At 48.1% G+C, this 14,915-nt stretch overlaps 1 protein-coding gene across 2 annotated transcripts in view; it reads right to left on the bottom strand.

Moving 5' to 3' along the window:
- The window catches only part of RNF40 (ring finger protein 40), a 244,231-nt gene that overhangs the window by 191,376 nt on the left and 37,940 nt on the right, over window positions 1-14,915 (bottom strand). For both annotated transcript variants that reach the window (XM_086931679.1, XM_086931680.1), the window contains exons 3-4: window positions 6,428-6,595; window positions 908-1,085 (exon numbers count right to left, since the gene is read on the bottom strand). In XM_086931679.1, coding sequence (XP_086787805.1) covers window positions 908-1,085; window positions 6,428-6,595 — 346 coding nt within the window. The remainder of the gene's footprint in view (window positions 1-907; window positions 1,086-6,427; window positions 6,596-14,915) is intronic.

Here is a 14,915-nt window from a genome sequence, read left to right as displayed (position 1 = left end):
ATTAAATTAAGATCCTTTATTTCCAAAGACATTGTGATTCTTTCTGGCAGCTGTGATTTGAATGTTGAGCTGTCCGCCAGGATACAAATTTTGCTATACTTTTTTGTTGTGAGCAGTGGGCATTTTGCGGTTTTCTTTCTCAGTTTGTTGTCCTTACAACACACGTCTTTTGAGGGGTTATAGGGCTTATCCCCTCGCCCGATTGCACCACCACTTAACCATTTTTACTTAACCCCTTTGCGTTAAATCATTAGCAGAGCGCCCAGTATTTCCAACCTAATTTTAAAAACTCTGCCATAAGCATTTCTCATTATTATGGGGAGGCCCAAGTCTTGGGTCTTCGGGGTGCTTTCAATAAATCAGGGAGGGCAATGGTTTATCATCCATTACCTTTTCAGATCAAGTGGGCAGCTGCTTTCTTCTGGTACAAGAGTAAGATTTATTTCACATAAGAAGAAATTAGAGTATTAATTTGAAAACATTTTATGCATGGCCTGAAACATTAGAAAAACAACAAAGTCAATCTTGTCCATCACAGACACGAGTTACCATGGATCATACAAAACTGTATGCCTACTCCAACTGGCTCCCTTCCAAACTCCAATGGTAAAAGTACTCCCTTCGAATTCTTGGTAGAGGTGATATAGAAACATGGAGTGAGGCATCAGTCTTCAAATCCAAGTGTTGCATCAGGGAGGTGTTGGATTAAACAACTGGATTTCCACTATAGAAATGGCTAGAATATAAGATCTTGGGACACTCCACTAAAATCATTGTTACTTTTAACAGTGACAACAACAAGTGATTCAATTAGAAATTCCAGTAAACAACATAGGCAGGCAGACAATGCCTAATATCAAATCTCAATCGTAACTGCAAGATAGAGGACATCTGTTGCAATTCTCACCTGGTCTTTCAGGATGATCTGGGTCTTCGGTCTTTCGCGGTTCTTCTGGATCTACTGGAACTGGGAATTGTTTTTCATCCCCTGTACCAGACATTTCCCCACCAGCAGAGGAACCATCCATGGAAGAGCTACAGTCCGTATCGTAGGACTGTAGCAAGCTTTGTACGTTCTCATCCAACTGGAATGGTACAAATGAAATACAGGTTACTGCTGCACATGCTCACATATTTAAGACTGAAGTCTTGACAGTGTCACAGCCTAGATGGAACAGAGGGAGAGCGTCAACGCAAATTCAAAATGACAGCTATACAGATAGTGAATCTTCAGATTCCGAAATGCATAATGCCCGAGGTAGCATAGTCCACTTAAAATAGATAGTCAATGGAAGAAGATTAAGTGAAGGACTCTGATGAATAGTCAAAAGAGGCCCACGGTGCGCGTCTGTAGGGATAGATGAGTTTGGCGGAACTGTTGTTGCCACATGTGTTGTTTATAACTGGTAGTGATAATGGAGGGATCCTTTTGTTGTTACGGGGGGGGCACAAATTCCATTGTCTAGGCCAGGTGAAACATGGAGTATAAATGGCATACACCTTAAATATTAGAGTGATTTGTTGGGTATGGGGAGTGATGTTGTGGGTAGGCTGCTATTGCATGCCAGGGCTAGTAGCCTGCAAGAAATGTCCAAATCACAAAAAGGGCTTTTAAGGAGAACCAGTACATAAAGAACACTAGAGAAAAAGGGAAAAACAGAGACAGATCCACCCCTGCGCCTATTGCAGATATCACTAAACATGCTAATTGGAGGATTGGACATAGTCTTAAGCCTGTCAGAGGATTTTTTGCTTACTTTTTCTTTCTTCATAAAACTCAACAGACAATAGTCTTGCAGATAGTCCTGTTCACTGGGTCCAAAACAAAACACAGGTCAGAAATGAACTTTCGAACGGTGTCACAGCGTTAAAGCTAAGTTCTATCCCCAGAGGATAGAAGAACACAATGGGAAACTTACAATGTAGATGAAGCACTGACATCAACTCAATTCCAACACCATATATGCAGGACTTCGTAAAAATTAATAGCAACAAAACTTCAACAAGTTGAAATTTGAGCAGCTAAAGTTGTTGTGCTGAGCATAAAAATTGAAGGAGAACTTGACACTCATGCGGCTCCCAATGGAATTGGGGGCAACCATTAAGTTGCTTTGCATGACCCACAAATCATACTGGGTGTTTGGCCACAATCAATCTTTCCACAGCTGACCTGCCTGCAGCTTGATCCTCACTTAAGGAGGCAAACCCTGAAAAGCCATATGGGTAGGATCCTGTGAACACCAAGCTTGGAACAAACCAAACACACCATTGAGGGTAAAACAGGACCACTACAGATTCTTGCAGAAGCAAAAACGAAATAAAAAAAAAAAATGAAAGGATGCCCCCTTTTGTACAGCAACCTATCCAAGCACTCTATCCACCACTTTTTAGGTCTCGCCTGTCGATGCGCATGCGCATCGAGCAAGCGAGACTATTGCGAGTTATCCACTCTTTATCCACACTGCAAGGAATCGTGGCGATTCCTTGCAGTGCCCGTGACTTTTAAGGTCAATGCGCATGCGCATTGAGCTTATGCGCATGCGCATTGACCTTAAAAGCGCGTGCGCGTGCACGTCCGTCTCCTAACAACACACACACACCCTCTCCCCCGCTCCGCCCCCTCCCCGCCATGTCTGCCCCCTTCCCGCCGTCTCGCATTTCTCCTCCCCCCTCCCCTCTCTTCCCTCCTTAAAAACAACGTAATGAAAACCATCGACTTGTTCTTCTTTACTTTCTATGCTTTCGTTTCCATCACAACGGTGCTTCTCTTCTCCTCCCCTCGTCTATGTTTACCCGCTCCGCCCCCTCCCGCCGTGTCGCATTTCTCCTCCCCCCTCCCCTCTCTTCCGTCCGTCCGTCTTGTTTTTTTTAAATCTTGGCACTGGATATTGCTGATTCACACTGCCTTTCTCCGCCTCTGTAGTTGGTCTTAAGACGTTGCTATCCATTTGCCTTCTGTGGAAGGTATTTGGGAGAGTCTCTCATTCCCGCAAACAAACGATAGAAAGCTGGTAACATGACTAAATAATCTGTATTCCTTGTTTACATTTACCAACCATCTTACAGTGTGATTGTTCTATTGAAACTTCCTTTTAAAACCCGGTGGTTCTTATAGTAGCAAGCAGAGCAAATGGAAGGCACTAAAAGTCAATCCATGTTTTCACTAAAATTAATGTGAGCTATTAAATCTTCTTAATGATGCCAACACGTACATGGAATCTCTAAGCAGTTATTTATAATGGTTAACAAAGTTGTTCCCAAACCTTATTCTTGACACATCTGTGGAAGATGGAAGATCTGCCCGTAATGATCGCTCTTTGACTTGCATTTCTCGTGCTATCTAAGCCATGGATACGTTTGAGATGTCTGCAACTCTCTGTCTGGTTGCCATCCTTCCTGTACAGCATTTTAGGCACGTAGTGCCTCCCTAGTTGTGTGTGCATGCGTCTTTAAACCGTCTTCCTCGTGTAATGCTGTCTGTCCCTGCGTGCTTCTCCCCGCCCCCTTCCTGTTGTGCTAGTCTGTGTTTCTCCATTTTGCAGTCGCCCTCAATCCTGCCCCGTGTGGCCTCTGTGCCCCCCTGCCCTTCCCCTGTTGTGTTTCTGTCTCTCCCGCCCACCCCGCTTTGCTCCCAACCCCCCTGCTTCACCCCCGCCCTATATTCCCATCCCCTATCTGCTTTAAATAAAAATAAACATTTTGTGCGCTTTGTTTTTTTAGTTACCTTAACTGATTTATATCTGTAACTAAAAACAAAAGTAGCCGCATCATTCTGTAGATGTGCGCACCTAAAAGTGACCAGTGGCTATGTATTCGGTTGTTTTTTTGTACTTCAGCGTGCCGGGTGCATTTCAGCTTTGCTAACAGCCATTGGTAAAACCAACATTCACATAGGTAAGACTTAGAAGAAATAGTTTTATCTTTAGACAACATAAAAAGTGATATTTATTTTAATGTTGCTATTGCTGTGGTTTCAATTAACTGAACAATAAACGTATTTTTACTGTTACTGTTTTTTTACTGAGACTTATTTGTTTTTACCAAAGCTTGTTATGCACAGAAAACAAGTTTATTCTTTTAGTGAGTGAAAAGCAATTAGAAGAAAGATACGATGTTCGTTTTCAGTCACAGATTGTCCTCATACTGTGACATTAATTCCAGAATCAACGCAGGAGTGGCGGGCGGAGAATTGTCAGAATGCATCTCCATTTATTTTACGCCAGCAAAGTTTTACAAAGTTACATTTTTTTCACTATTTGTTAAGTTGCGGGTTCAAGCTTTCCTTCCTCCATGCCAAGTTTGTATGTGCATTGCGTGATACTTTTCATAGCAAGTTGCCTTATATGGAAGTGTTCTCTCCAAGTTTACCTCTTACGAGATAAATTGTTGAAAATAATGGATTGTCGTAAGTGTCACGACTTGTAAACAAATTTGGCAACAATCTCAAACTGTACAAATTTGTGAAGTGGCAAAACACAAACCTCACCAGGGTTGCAAGAAACGACTTGTACAACGTTCACACCCCTTTTGGGAATACCGCCGTTGTCTAAAGGTAGCGCCACTTTAAAATCATCTGGGAAAGAGATCAAACAATCACAGACACTTATGGCCCTGCTCGTGAGGCTGAATAAGCGTGTGTTGATGGCCACGGAAGGCTGATGCATCAGCGTTTCAGGGGTCAGAGGGGCCATTGTTTGGGTACTTCCTGCCCCAGGGGTTGGGGCTGGTCATGCTTCCTGCCCCAGGGTAGGAGGCTGCATCCGTGGATTGTCTCCGTCGCGGGCCCTCCCCACCCCGTGACGCAAGTGCTAATGTGATGTCTGCAGACCAGCACGAGCCATGAATTCCAGCCACTGAAGTCAGTATTTACGGTACAGAAAACAGCTCATTCATTCACTATCCAGGGGTAGGCGCAGTTAGGTTACGTAGAGTCGCTCAGTGGCTTAGCCAGGGTGTAACGGGCCCTCTGTTAAATGCAGCAATAATCAGGGATCAGTGGGTTTCTCAGCCCCGGTGCCACCCTCACCCTCAACGCCTCACCCTCAATCACCCTCAACCCCTCACCCTCACCCACCTTCACTCACCCTCACCCTCACTCACCCTCACTCACCCTCACTCACACTCACCCTCACTCACCCACCCTCAACCCCTCATCCTCACTCACTCTCAACCCCTCACCCTCACTCACTCTCAACCCCTCACCCTCACTCACCCTCAACCCCTCACCCTCACTCACCCCCACTCTCAACCCCTCACCCTCACTCACCCCCACTCACCCTCAACCCCTCACCCTCAACCCCTCACCCTCACCCTCACTCACCCTCAACCCCTCACCCACCCTCAACCCCTCACCCTCAATCCCTCACCCTCACTCACCCACACTCACCCTCACTCACACTCACTCACCCTCACTCACCTTCACCCTCACTCACCATTCAACCCCTCACCCTCACTCACCCCCACTCACCCTCAACCCCTCACCCTCAACCCCTCACCCTCCCTCACCCTCAACCCCTCACCCTCACTCACCCTCAACCCCTCACCCTCAATCACTCACCCACACTCACCCACACTCACCCCCACTCACCCTCACTCACACTCACCCACCCTCACTCACCCTCACCCTCACTCACCCTCACTCACCCTCACCCTCACTCACCCTCAACCCCTCACCCACCCTCAACCCCTCACCCTCACTCACCCTCAACCCCTCACCCTCAACCCCTCACTCACCCTCAATCCCTCACCCTCACCCTCACTCACCCTCAACCCCTCACTCACCCTCACTCTCACTCACCCTCAACCCCTCACCCTTACTCACCCTCAACCCCTCACCCTCAACCCCTCACTCACCCTCAACACCTCAGCCTCACCCTCACTCACCCTCAACCCCTCACCCTCACTCACCCTCACTCACCCTCAACCTCAACCTCATGCTAAAGATTTACAAAAAAACCCATAAACAATTCTAAAAGCACTAACTCTAATGCTGCGAGACCTATTGCATTTCTAATGCTTGTTGGTCTTCTAAGTGAACTATAGTTAAGTGTGATTTGTATGCCAAGATGGGGGCCACAGCTCTCTTTGCCATAGAGCTCAAGCTACAAGTCACTGATAACGCTGAAACATGTCTGAAGTTTCTTATGTTCGAAAACATACTGGATGAGGCTTAGCAACTTAGGCTGGCCAGTCCCTTTTGGAGCGAGAGGTACAATGAAAAAAAGAAACAATGGACTGCCTTGCAGGCCAAAGTAATTATCAGTAATCAAGATCAATTCAAGTGTTCCATCCATCACTTTTTCGTACTCGTTTTTAGCTGAGCATTCATGGTCTTCCTTAACTTAGCAGTGGTTTGAGTTAGTCGGACAAAACAAGCCCTTATTATTACAATAGGCTATACACCCCAGGGGAATGCACTGCCACAGACCTGGGTCCAATATCGGTTCACAATAAGGAGTGTGGCATCGTCTGTGGCCTGACGCTTCTCCAATTTCTCAATGCGCTCCCGTAGCTCATCCTCAAATGCCTGCCGCTGCTCCAGACGTTCTGCCAACTTCTTGTTCTTGAACTGGAGAACCTTGAGGTCCATCTCTTCCTACACACAATAAAAGAAATTAAAAAAGCAAATACAGAGTGAAAGAATGCAAGCATGCAGACACAGAGAAATATTGTATAGAGTCACTGTGAGACAAAACTGCTGGGGACAATGCTTGGGTGTTGTGTCTTGCTCTGTATGGACTACTAGTTTAATTTCCTAGTTGTAGGTTTAATTTCTCTCCCACTACTGGTCACTTCTCCCTTCTGCTATGTTAAAGAGAGCGACTGCCACCATTGGCGGTATGTGAGCATCATGGCAGAAGCCTGGTTGTGGTTTTCAGAATGCTTCTGTTTGAATAGCCCAGTTACTTCATTCGTCATTTCCTACTGCATTATAAATCTTTCCAGAAAGAACGTGCATATAACTTCCATGTTGAACCATGCACCCAAATATAATAATCATGAGTGTGTGTAGTGAGAACATTGCCTCCTTGTGATGAGGGCACTGCCTCGTAGGCTTCCTAAGGTACGGAAATTGAGAAAGCTCTTGGAAAACTACAAGCACAATATCCAGCAAGGCCCACTCTCTGTGTTCGCAAAGACACGAACAGTAACAAATAAAGGCCCGAGGACAGCCACCAGGCCATCTTTTTTTGCTTCTTTTGTGTCTTTTCATCAATGGCCCTGTGTATGTGGATTACCAAGTAATGTAGATCACATGTTGCTACTCTTCAGCACAGTACTAGCCTCTCTCATTCAGGGAGTAGATCCAAATGGACTCCCCACCCAAAAAGCATGGGGCAGGCCTTCTTACCAGACTATGTTGAGATGGATTATTGGTTACATTCATTTATGGTCTGGCACCAGGTCTATCAACTATTTCGTAGAAAATACTTTGATACATGTGTGATGTGTACGTGGTAAGAAATGTGTCCAGATTGACGCCCCCGATTGTGACTCAAGGCGGCTGTACCACACCTTCCCTGCCATAGAGAGCAACTCCAACAAATTGGACTGGGCACCTGTGTCTTAGACGCTCGCTGCCCCCCTGAAAACTTAGATTGCCATTCATTCCAATGCTCTCAGTGCAATTTTTTTCTCCCGCCATGGTGTGAGCGTATACTGTCCCCACCCCCAGTCCAGACGTCCCATCCCTTAAAAGCAGCGTTGATCAATTGTAGATCTCTCCCTCGTCACGCCAACGAAATTTGGTCGATTCTGTCCACCTACAATTGGGATATTCTTTTTCTAACGGAGTCCTGGACTAAGGATACTTCAAATCCGGATATTTACCTAGCTACCCCCCCGGACTATCGCTTCCTGGGCATTAACCGAGAAGGTAAAACGGGGGGAGGAATTGCCATTATGTTTAAGTCTCACCTCAATATTTCTATAAAAAAACTTACTGGCATTGGGCTGATTGAAGCCTTGTATTTCTCGATTGCTAACTCTGCATCTGTCTACTTATCTGGCATTCTAGTATATAATCCTCCAAAAGCTTCCCCTTCCTCCTTAATGCAATTGGTCCACATCATTACTGATTTGTCCCTCAAGCATTCGAACTTCACAGTACTAGGCGATTTTAATTTACATGCTGAGGATCCTTCCTGTACCTTAGCCAGTAGGTTCATTGACTCTCTTCAAAACCTGAGCCTGTCGCAATTAATTCAAGGTCCGACACATGAGGCGGGGCATACTTTGGACCTAATCTTTTCGAATCTACCTGGGATTATATCCTATCCTCCTGTGCCCCTTATCTGGACTGACCATTACCTTCTCTCGTTCGACATCCCTCTACCTCAGCCCCCTACCCTAGTGGTATTGGGTAATGACTTCAGGAGAAAATGGCATAAAATCACATGTTCAGCCCTAGAGCCGATATTTAGCTGCCCTCTGGAGCCTCATTTAGATAATCTAGATGCAGGTGTTTTGAAGCTTAATGCTGCCTTATCATCAGCGATTGACGCTATCGCCCCATCCCTCCCGGTCTCATCTGCTAGATCTCGTCCTTCTGCTCCCTGGTTTTCTGTTGCCTTACGAGAAGAAAAAAGCCGATGCAAAAAATTAGAACGAAGCTGGAGATTGACATACGATGCCGAGGCAAAAACTATATACAAAAGGGCCTTGAAGCAATTCTCCAAGCTTAAAAAAACTGCCATGAAAGAGTTTTTCACCTCGCAAATCAAAGATGCAGACAACTCGGCAAAAACTTTGTTTAAAATTGTCAAAGATTTTGTTAAACCGCCCGCAATTACCCCCAACAATGTTGCCAGCCAATCTCTCTGCGATGGTCTTTCCGATTTTTTTCAGGAAAAAATTGAGAAAATATCATCTACCTTCCACCCAGTAGTGGTGTCTGAGCACCCCAATCCCCATATATCCACTAGATCCGACACCGCTCCTTCTCTATCGACATTCAAGGACCTCTCTCCCGACTTGGCCCTTAAACTTCTTACACAATGTAAGTCTGGCTCCCCTCTGGACCCGGTTCCCCCTAAGATCATGACTGATTTGGCTACCTTATTATTAGAGCCACTTACCTCCCTTTGGAATGCCTCCTTACAGTTAGGCCAATTCCCCTCGGCCTGGAAAGAAGCCTTGCTAGTGCCCATCCTGAAGAAACCTGATGCAGACCCCACTCAATTCTGCAATTACCGGCCTATTTCCCTCCTCCCTAAACCAGCGAAGGTTTTGGAGAAGGCCGTCCAACTTCAACTGGCAGAATATCTCCAGAGTAACTCCCTGCTCCATGACTCCCAGTCCGGTTTCCGTGCGGGTTTCAGCACGGAAACTGCATTATTAGAAGTCTCTGAGACTGTTCGAGAGTGTGTGGATAAGGGCGAGGAGGCCATGTTGGTTCTCCTCGACCTGTCCGCCGCTTTCGATACGGTGTCTCATCAAATACTCTTAGACCGACTGGAGCAGATTGGACTGGGCGGCTCTGCATTGTCTTGGATCACATCTTTTCTTCAGGGCCGATCACAGAGGGTTCTCCTCAGACCTTTTAAATCAGGGTCCAAACCTCTGGCCTGCGGAGTCCCTCAGGGCTCGGCATTGAGCCCTTTGTTCTTTAATGTCTACCTGGCTCCGTTGGCCAAGGTTGTGGAGGCATGCGGAGTCAGAGTGATTTCATATGCTGATGACACACAGCTGATATTCTCCTTTAGAGATCACTCTGACTCCAGCCTCTCTAGCTTTCGCCACTGTTTGGGAGAAATCTGTTCATGGATGGCCTCGAGTCACCTTCGTCTTAATACGGATAAGACGGAGGTCCTGTTTTTTAATCAAAAAATGACAATGCCCCCCTCTCTGTGGTGGCCTACGGTACTTAACCCACCCCCTATTCCAGTGCACACGGCCCGTAATCTGGGATTCCAATTTGACGATACGCTCTCTTGCGGCCCTCAAATTAACAAAGTCACGGCGGCCTGCTTTGGTAAGCTAAAAATGATGAAAAAAATCTTTCCATTCTTGCCTATGGATGCGCGCCGAACAGTCACTCAGGCGCTAATAACGTCCCATTTGGACTATGCCAACAGTCTTTATGCAGGTGCCCCTCTATATCAAATTGAACGCCTTCAAGCAGTTCAAAACGCGGCAGCAAGACTGATTGGCAATATTCCTTTCCGTCATTCGATTTCCATGTTTCGTAAAAAGCTCCACTGGCTGCCTATAGCTTCTCGGATTAAGTTCAAAACACTTACTCTTGCTTTCCGTGCTCTCAACGGGACCGGTCCTGAATACCTAAGAAAGAGACTGACATTATCCCATTCTGTGAGAGACCTACGTTCCAACAGCCTACGCCTTATGGTTGTGCCACGCTTTCGCCGCACACGAATGGGCGGCAGAGCTTTTGCTGTCCTGGCCGCAAAACATTGGAACTGCCTCCCTTTAGACCTCAGATTTGTCTCATCTGAAACACTGTTCCGCAGCCGCTTGAAAACCTGGCTATTTTCCTCTTCCTAGATAGATACTTCCTCTCCTTACTGACAGTTTTTAGCGCCGGGACACCTCCGACGGAGGTAGCCGTGCGCTCTACAAGATCCATAAATAAATAAATAAATAAATATTGCTGTGCCTAAGAGATCCCGTATCTGGGTGCAATTAACTAGGGTTAAGCTGAACACCCAGCCATTTCTTTACCCACTAATCCCGCTGAGACCTTCACCAAAAAGCCTCCTTGGCGTAGGGTTCCCTGTATACAATTCCCCAGGCTTAATACAGTCTTCCCTTGTTCATCCCCTCCTCCAAGAGTGTAAAGCCAAGGAGGAAACACAAAAAAAGGATCCTGTGCTCTGGTTACATAGCACCTTGAATGTTAAGATGGTACAAGTATTGATTTAATGTGGTCTTCCTGCCAGTGGCTCAAGATTGGGATAAACATTGGGACTGCAGCACAATCACGTTTTGCTCATTTGACTTCTGTCAGATTCTGCTGCTCATTCTAGAGACACATTGTTGGGATTGGTACAATGTTGCCTTACCCTACCCAGGAGAATTATCAGAAGCTGCTACATCGTGCTAATAAAAAAAATGCTGTCGCTACCTATGGACAACAGACAAGTTACAGCTGAAACTACAGCCTGCCTTGAAGACAGACTTGCGGATGACCTAGCTTGAAGCCATACAAACCTTCAGCCAAAGCTGACAAGGTCCAAAGACCACAAAAGAGAGAAAGAGCAGTGATTTTATGTTGGAGGTTTACTTGCGAGTATTACTTATAATTCTTCAGCATAGTGCCTTCAATACAAATTGTACATTGTTCCAAGTTCAAGGCCCAATATGCAATGATTGTGCAAAGTCCAAAGGGCTCAGACCCCATCAAATTCTGTGATGTCCGTCTAGCATTGACAAATGTTGTTAACTTCCCAGAGTGCCAGGGGCGTGGCTTGGACGCCGATCGGGATGGCGGCGTGAGCTCGCAGCTCCGCGCGGAATCCCGCTAATTCTCCTGTTTTCGGTACCCTAGGCGACCCGGAGACGACGCTCCTGCCCTCTGAAGAGTAAGGGGACAGCCGGGCACGATCGGAGAGTCGCTGGGGGACTGCTGGCCCCAAGGAGACCGAGTCGAAGAGGCGACCGAGGTGTTGCCGAGGGTGCGAAGAAAATGGCGGCGAGGAGGTCGGACGGCCCCGAACCTCAGCTCTGAGCCAAGTTGTCGCCGACTGGCAAGAGATCCTGCAATCGGCTGGTTGAGGCACTAGGATCGGCGGTGCTGTGTCCTGAGACCAGGGGGCGCTGACTTGCATCGCCCGGACCTGGGGGGCCCTCGCTGGCCACCGCCCGAAGACTCATCCTTCCCCCCCTCAGGCTTCCGAGGGGGTCAGCTGAACGGAGTTCGTCAAGCTGGTCATTGCTCCTGAGGGCACCGGTGGCGACATTGCACTGCCCGGTACCAGGGGGCTGGCACTGAACTACGAGCACCGACACAAAACGGGCTCCTGGACCTGTGACGCAGTACCCTGGAATGGCGGCGACCGGAGGGCCGATGGCCGAGGAACGCGCTGAGGGGGACCCGGCGACATCGACTCGGCTGGGCGAGATTCCCTCCCCGGAGCTGGGCCAAGAACAGCGGCTGAACCGGCGTTTGGATGCCATACTAGATGCGATCACCTCGACCAAGGAGGCATTGCACCAAGACATCGCCCAAGTAGCCACGGGCCTGGGGCTGCTACGCGCGGATCACGCGAAGCTGGCGGACAGGGTCAAGGACCATGACCAACTGTTGCTGGACCTGAAGCCATCGGTGGTGACCGCGGAGCACAGGATCACGGACATATTGGCCCGGTTGGACTCGCTGGAGCGACGGGCGGAGGATGCCGAAGGCCGCAATAGACGGAACAACGTGCGGGTCGTAGGCCTGCCGGAACGGATTGAGGGGGAGGATGCGGTGGCCTATATGGAGAACTGGTTCCGCACTGTGGTAGCGCCGGAGGGGCTTACTCCTTTTTTCACTCTGGAGCGAGCTCACCGGGTACCTGCTTGCCCGCCGGGGCTTGGCCGCCCCCCCCCCCCGACCGATGGTGGTGCGGCTCCTCCACTACAAGGACCGGGATCTCCTCATCCAGCGGGCCAGGATGTCGGGCCCTTATGAGGTGGAGAACAGCAAGGTCACGATCTTCCCGGACTACACTCAAACGGTCCAGAAGAATAGGGCATCATTCCTAGCGGTGAAGAAGGAGCTCAGGGAGGAAGGCATCCAGTACTCCTTGCTCTACCCGGCTAAGCTGCGGATCATAATGGATGGCACTACGCACTTTTTTCAGACTCCGGATGAAGTTTGGCAATGGCTGGAGTTGAATATGCTACTTACCAGTATGCATCTGTTCTTGGCATGTAGGGCTGCTAACATTCATATCTTTGCATTAGATCGCCACCTAGTGTTGGGTCCGGATGATCGCACATTGTTGTCCTGGAAGAGTCTTCGAAGTATCCTGAGATGGGTGGCTCCTCCCCTGGACTACAGTGCGCATGGGCATCGGCTCCATCCCCAGATTGTTTTTAGCCATTGTGGCAGAGGATGGAGTGGCAAGTGTAAAGGATGTCCATGCTAATGATTGAATACAATAGTATATCTGCAGCTGCGACAGGCACCGGGGAGGAGGGTGGGCGATATGAATGTTAGCAGCCCTACATGCCAAGAACAGATGCATACTGGTAAGTAGCATATTCAGTTCGAGGCATGTGGGCTGCTAAATTCATATCTTTGCATAGAATACATAGCAGTCCCTCCATCAGCGGCGGTTGCCCGTGCCAGCTGCAGAAACCTGAAAAAGTGTCTTGAGAACAGCCTGCCCTACAGCCGCTTGCTGTTTGGAATGTACATCAACACAGTAGTGTTTTGTAAAGGTATGTGGTGTAACCCACGTGGCTGCTCTGCAAATATCCTCTAGAGGAATGTTTCCCAGGAAAGCCATGGATGCCCCCAACTTGCGTGTGGAGTGTGCCTTTGGGGGTATTGTTAAAGTGCGCTTGGCTTTATGATAACAGATTTGGATGCACTTAACAATCCATCTGGCTATTCCTGCTTTGGAAATTGGGTTGCCTTTGTGTTGTGGTGAGAAGGCAACAAAGAGTTGTTTTGTCTTCCTAAAGTGTTGTGTCCTGTCTATGTAGTACATCAATGCCCTCCGTACGTCCAAGGTATGGAGCATCCTTTCCGCCACTGTTTGTGGGTTCTGGAAGAATGCAGGCAAATCGATAGTTTGGTTGAGATGAAAATGTGACACCACCTTTGGAAGGAATTTGGGGTTAGTACGTAGTACCACCCTATTTGGATGAATCTGAATGAAAGGCTCTTGTATCGTGAGTGCTTGCAACTCACTTACGCGTCTTAGTGACGTAATGGCAATTAGGAAAGCAACTTTCCACGTTAGGAATTGCAGTTCGCACGAGTGCATTGGCTCAAACGGTGGTCCCATCAGCCTGGTGAGGACCACATTGAGGTTCCACACGGGAGCTGGCGGTGTTCTTGGGGGAATGACTCGTTTCAGTCCTTCAAGAAACGCTTTAATGGCAGGCACCCTGAAGACTGAGAGATGCTGCCTATTTTGAAGGTAAGCTGCGATGGCGGATAGATGTATCCGAATAGAAGTGTACGCTAGTTTGCACTTGTAAAGGTGTAACAGATAGCAAATGATGTTAGGGATAGATGCATCTAGCGGGTTTATGTCATTGTTTGCACAGTAAATGACAAAACGCTTCCATTTTGCGGCATAGCATGCTCTGGTTGACGGCTTCCTCGCCTCCTTGATGATGTTCATGCATTCAGGAGGTAGGTTCAGGTATCCAAACTCTAAGACTTCAGGAGCCAGATCGCTAGGTTGAGCTGTTGCGGATCTGGATGCTGAATTTCTCCATGGTTCTGCGTCAGAAGTCTGGGCGTGAGGCGCAGTCTTTGATGCGGGACCACTGAGAGCTCGAGGAACGTGGTGTACCATGCCTGGCGCGCCCACGTTGGAGCAACTAGGATGAGTGTCATGGAGTGTTGCCGTAGTTTCCTCGCCACCAGTGGTATCAGGGGTGTCGGGGGAAAAGCGTAAGCAAATTTGCCTGACCAGTTCATCCATATCGCATTGCCCTGCGATTGGGGGTGTGGGAACCTGGCGGCGAAGCTTTGGCATTTTGCGTTCTCCCTTGTGGCGAACAGGTCTATGTCTGGACGCCCCCACCTTTGGAAGTACGGCTGGAGTACCGATGGATGTATCTCCCACTCGTGCATTTGATGACTGTATCTGCTGAGCAGATCCGCCATCTGATTGTCCTTCCCCGGGAGGTGCTCTGCCATGAGGAAGATGTTCCTCTGAATGGCCCACTTCCACATGCTCTGAGCCAGGTGAGACAGCTGTGGTGAGTGGGTGCCCCCCTGTTTTTGGATG

Source organism: Lissotriton vulgaris, chromosome 7, assembly GCF_964263255.1.
Source record: "Lissotriton vulgaris chromosome 7, aLisVul1.2, whole genome shotgun sequence".
In the NCBI taxonomy this organism is placed as follows: Eukaryota; Metazoa; Chordata; class Amphibia; order Caudata; family Salamandridae; genus Lissotriton; species Lissotriton vulgaris.
The sequence above is the reverse complement of the archived record's forward strand: the minus strand, read 5'-3'. Positions and strand labels throughout refer to the sequence as shown.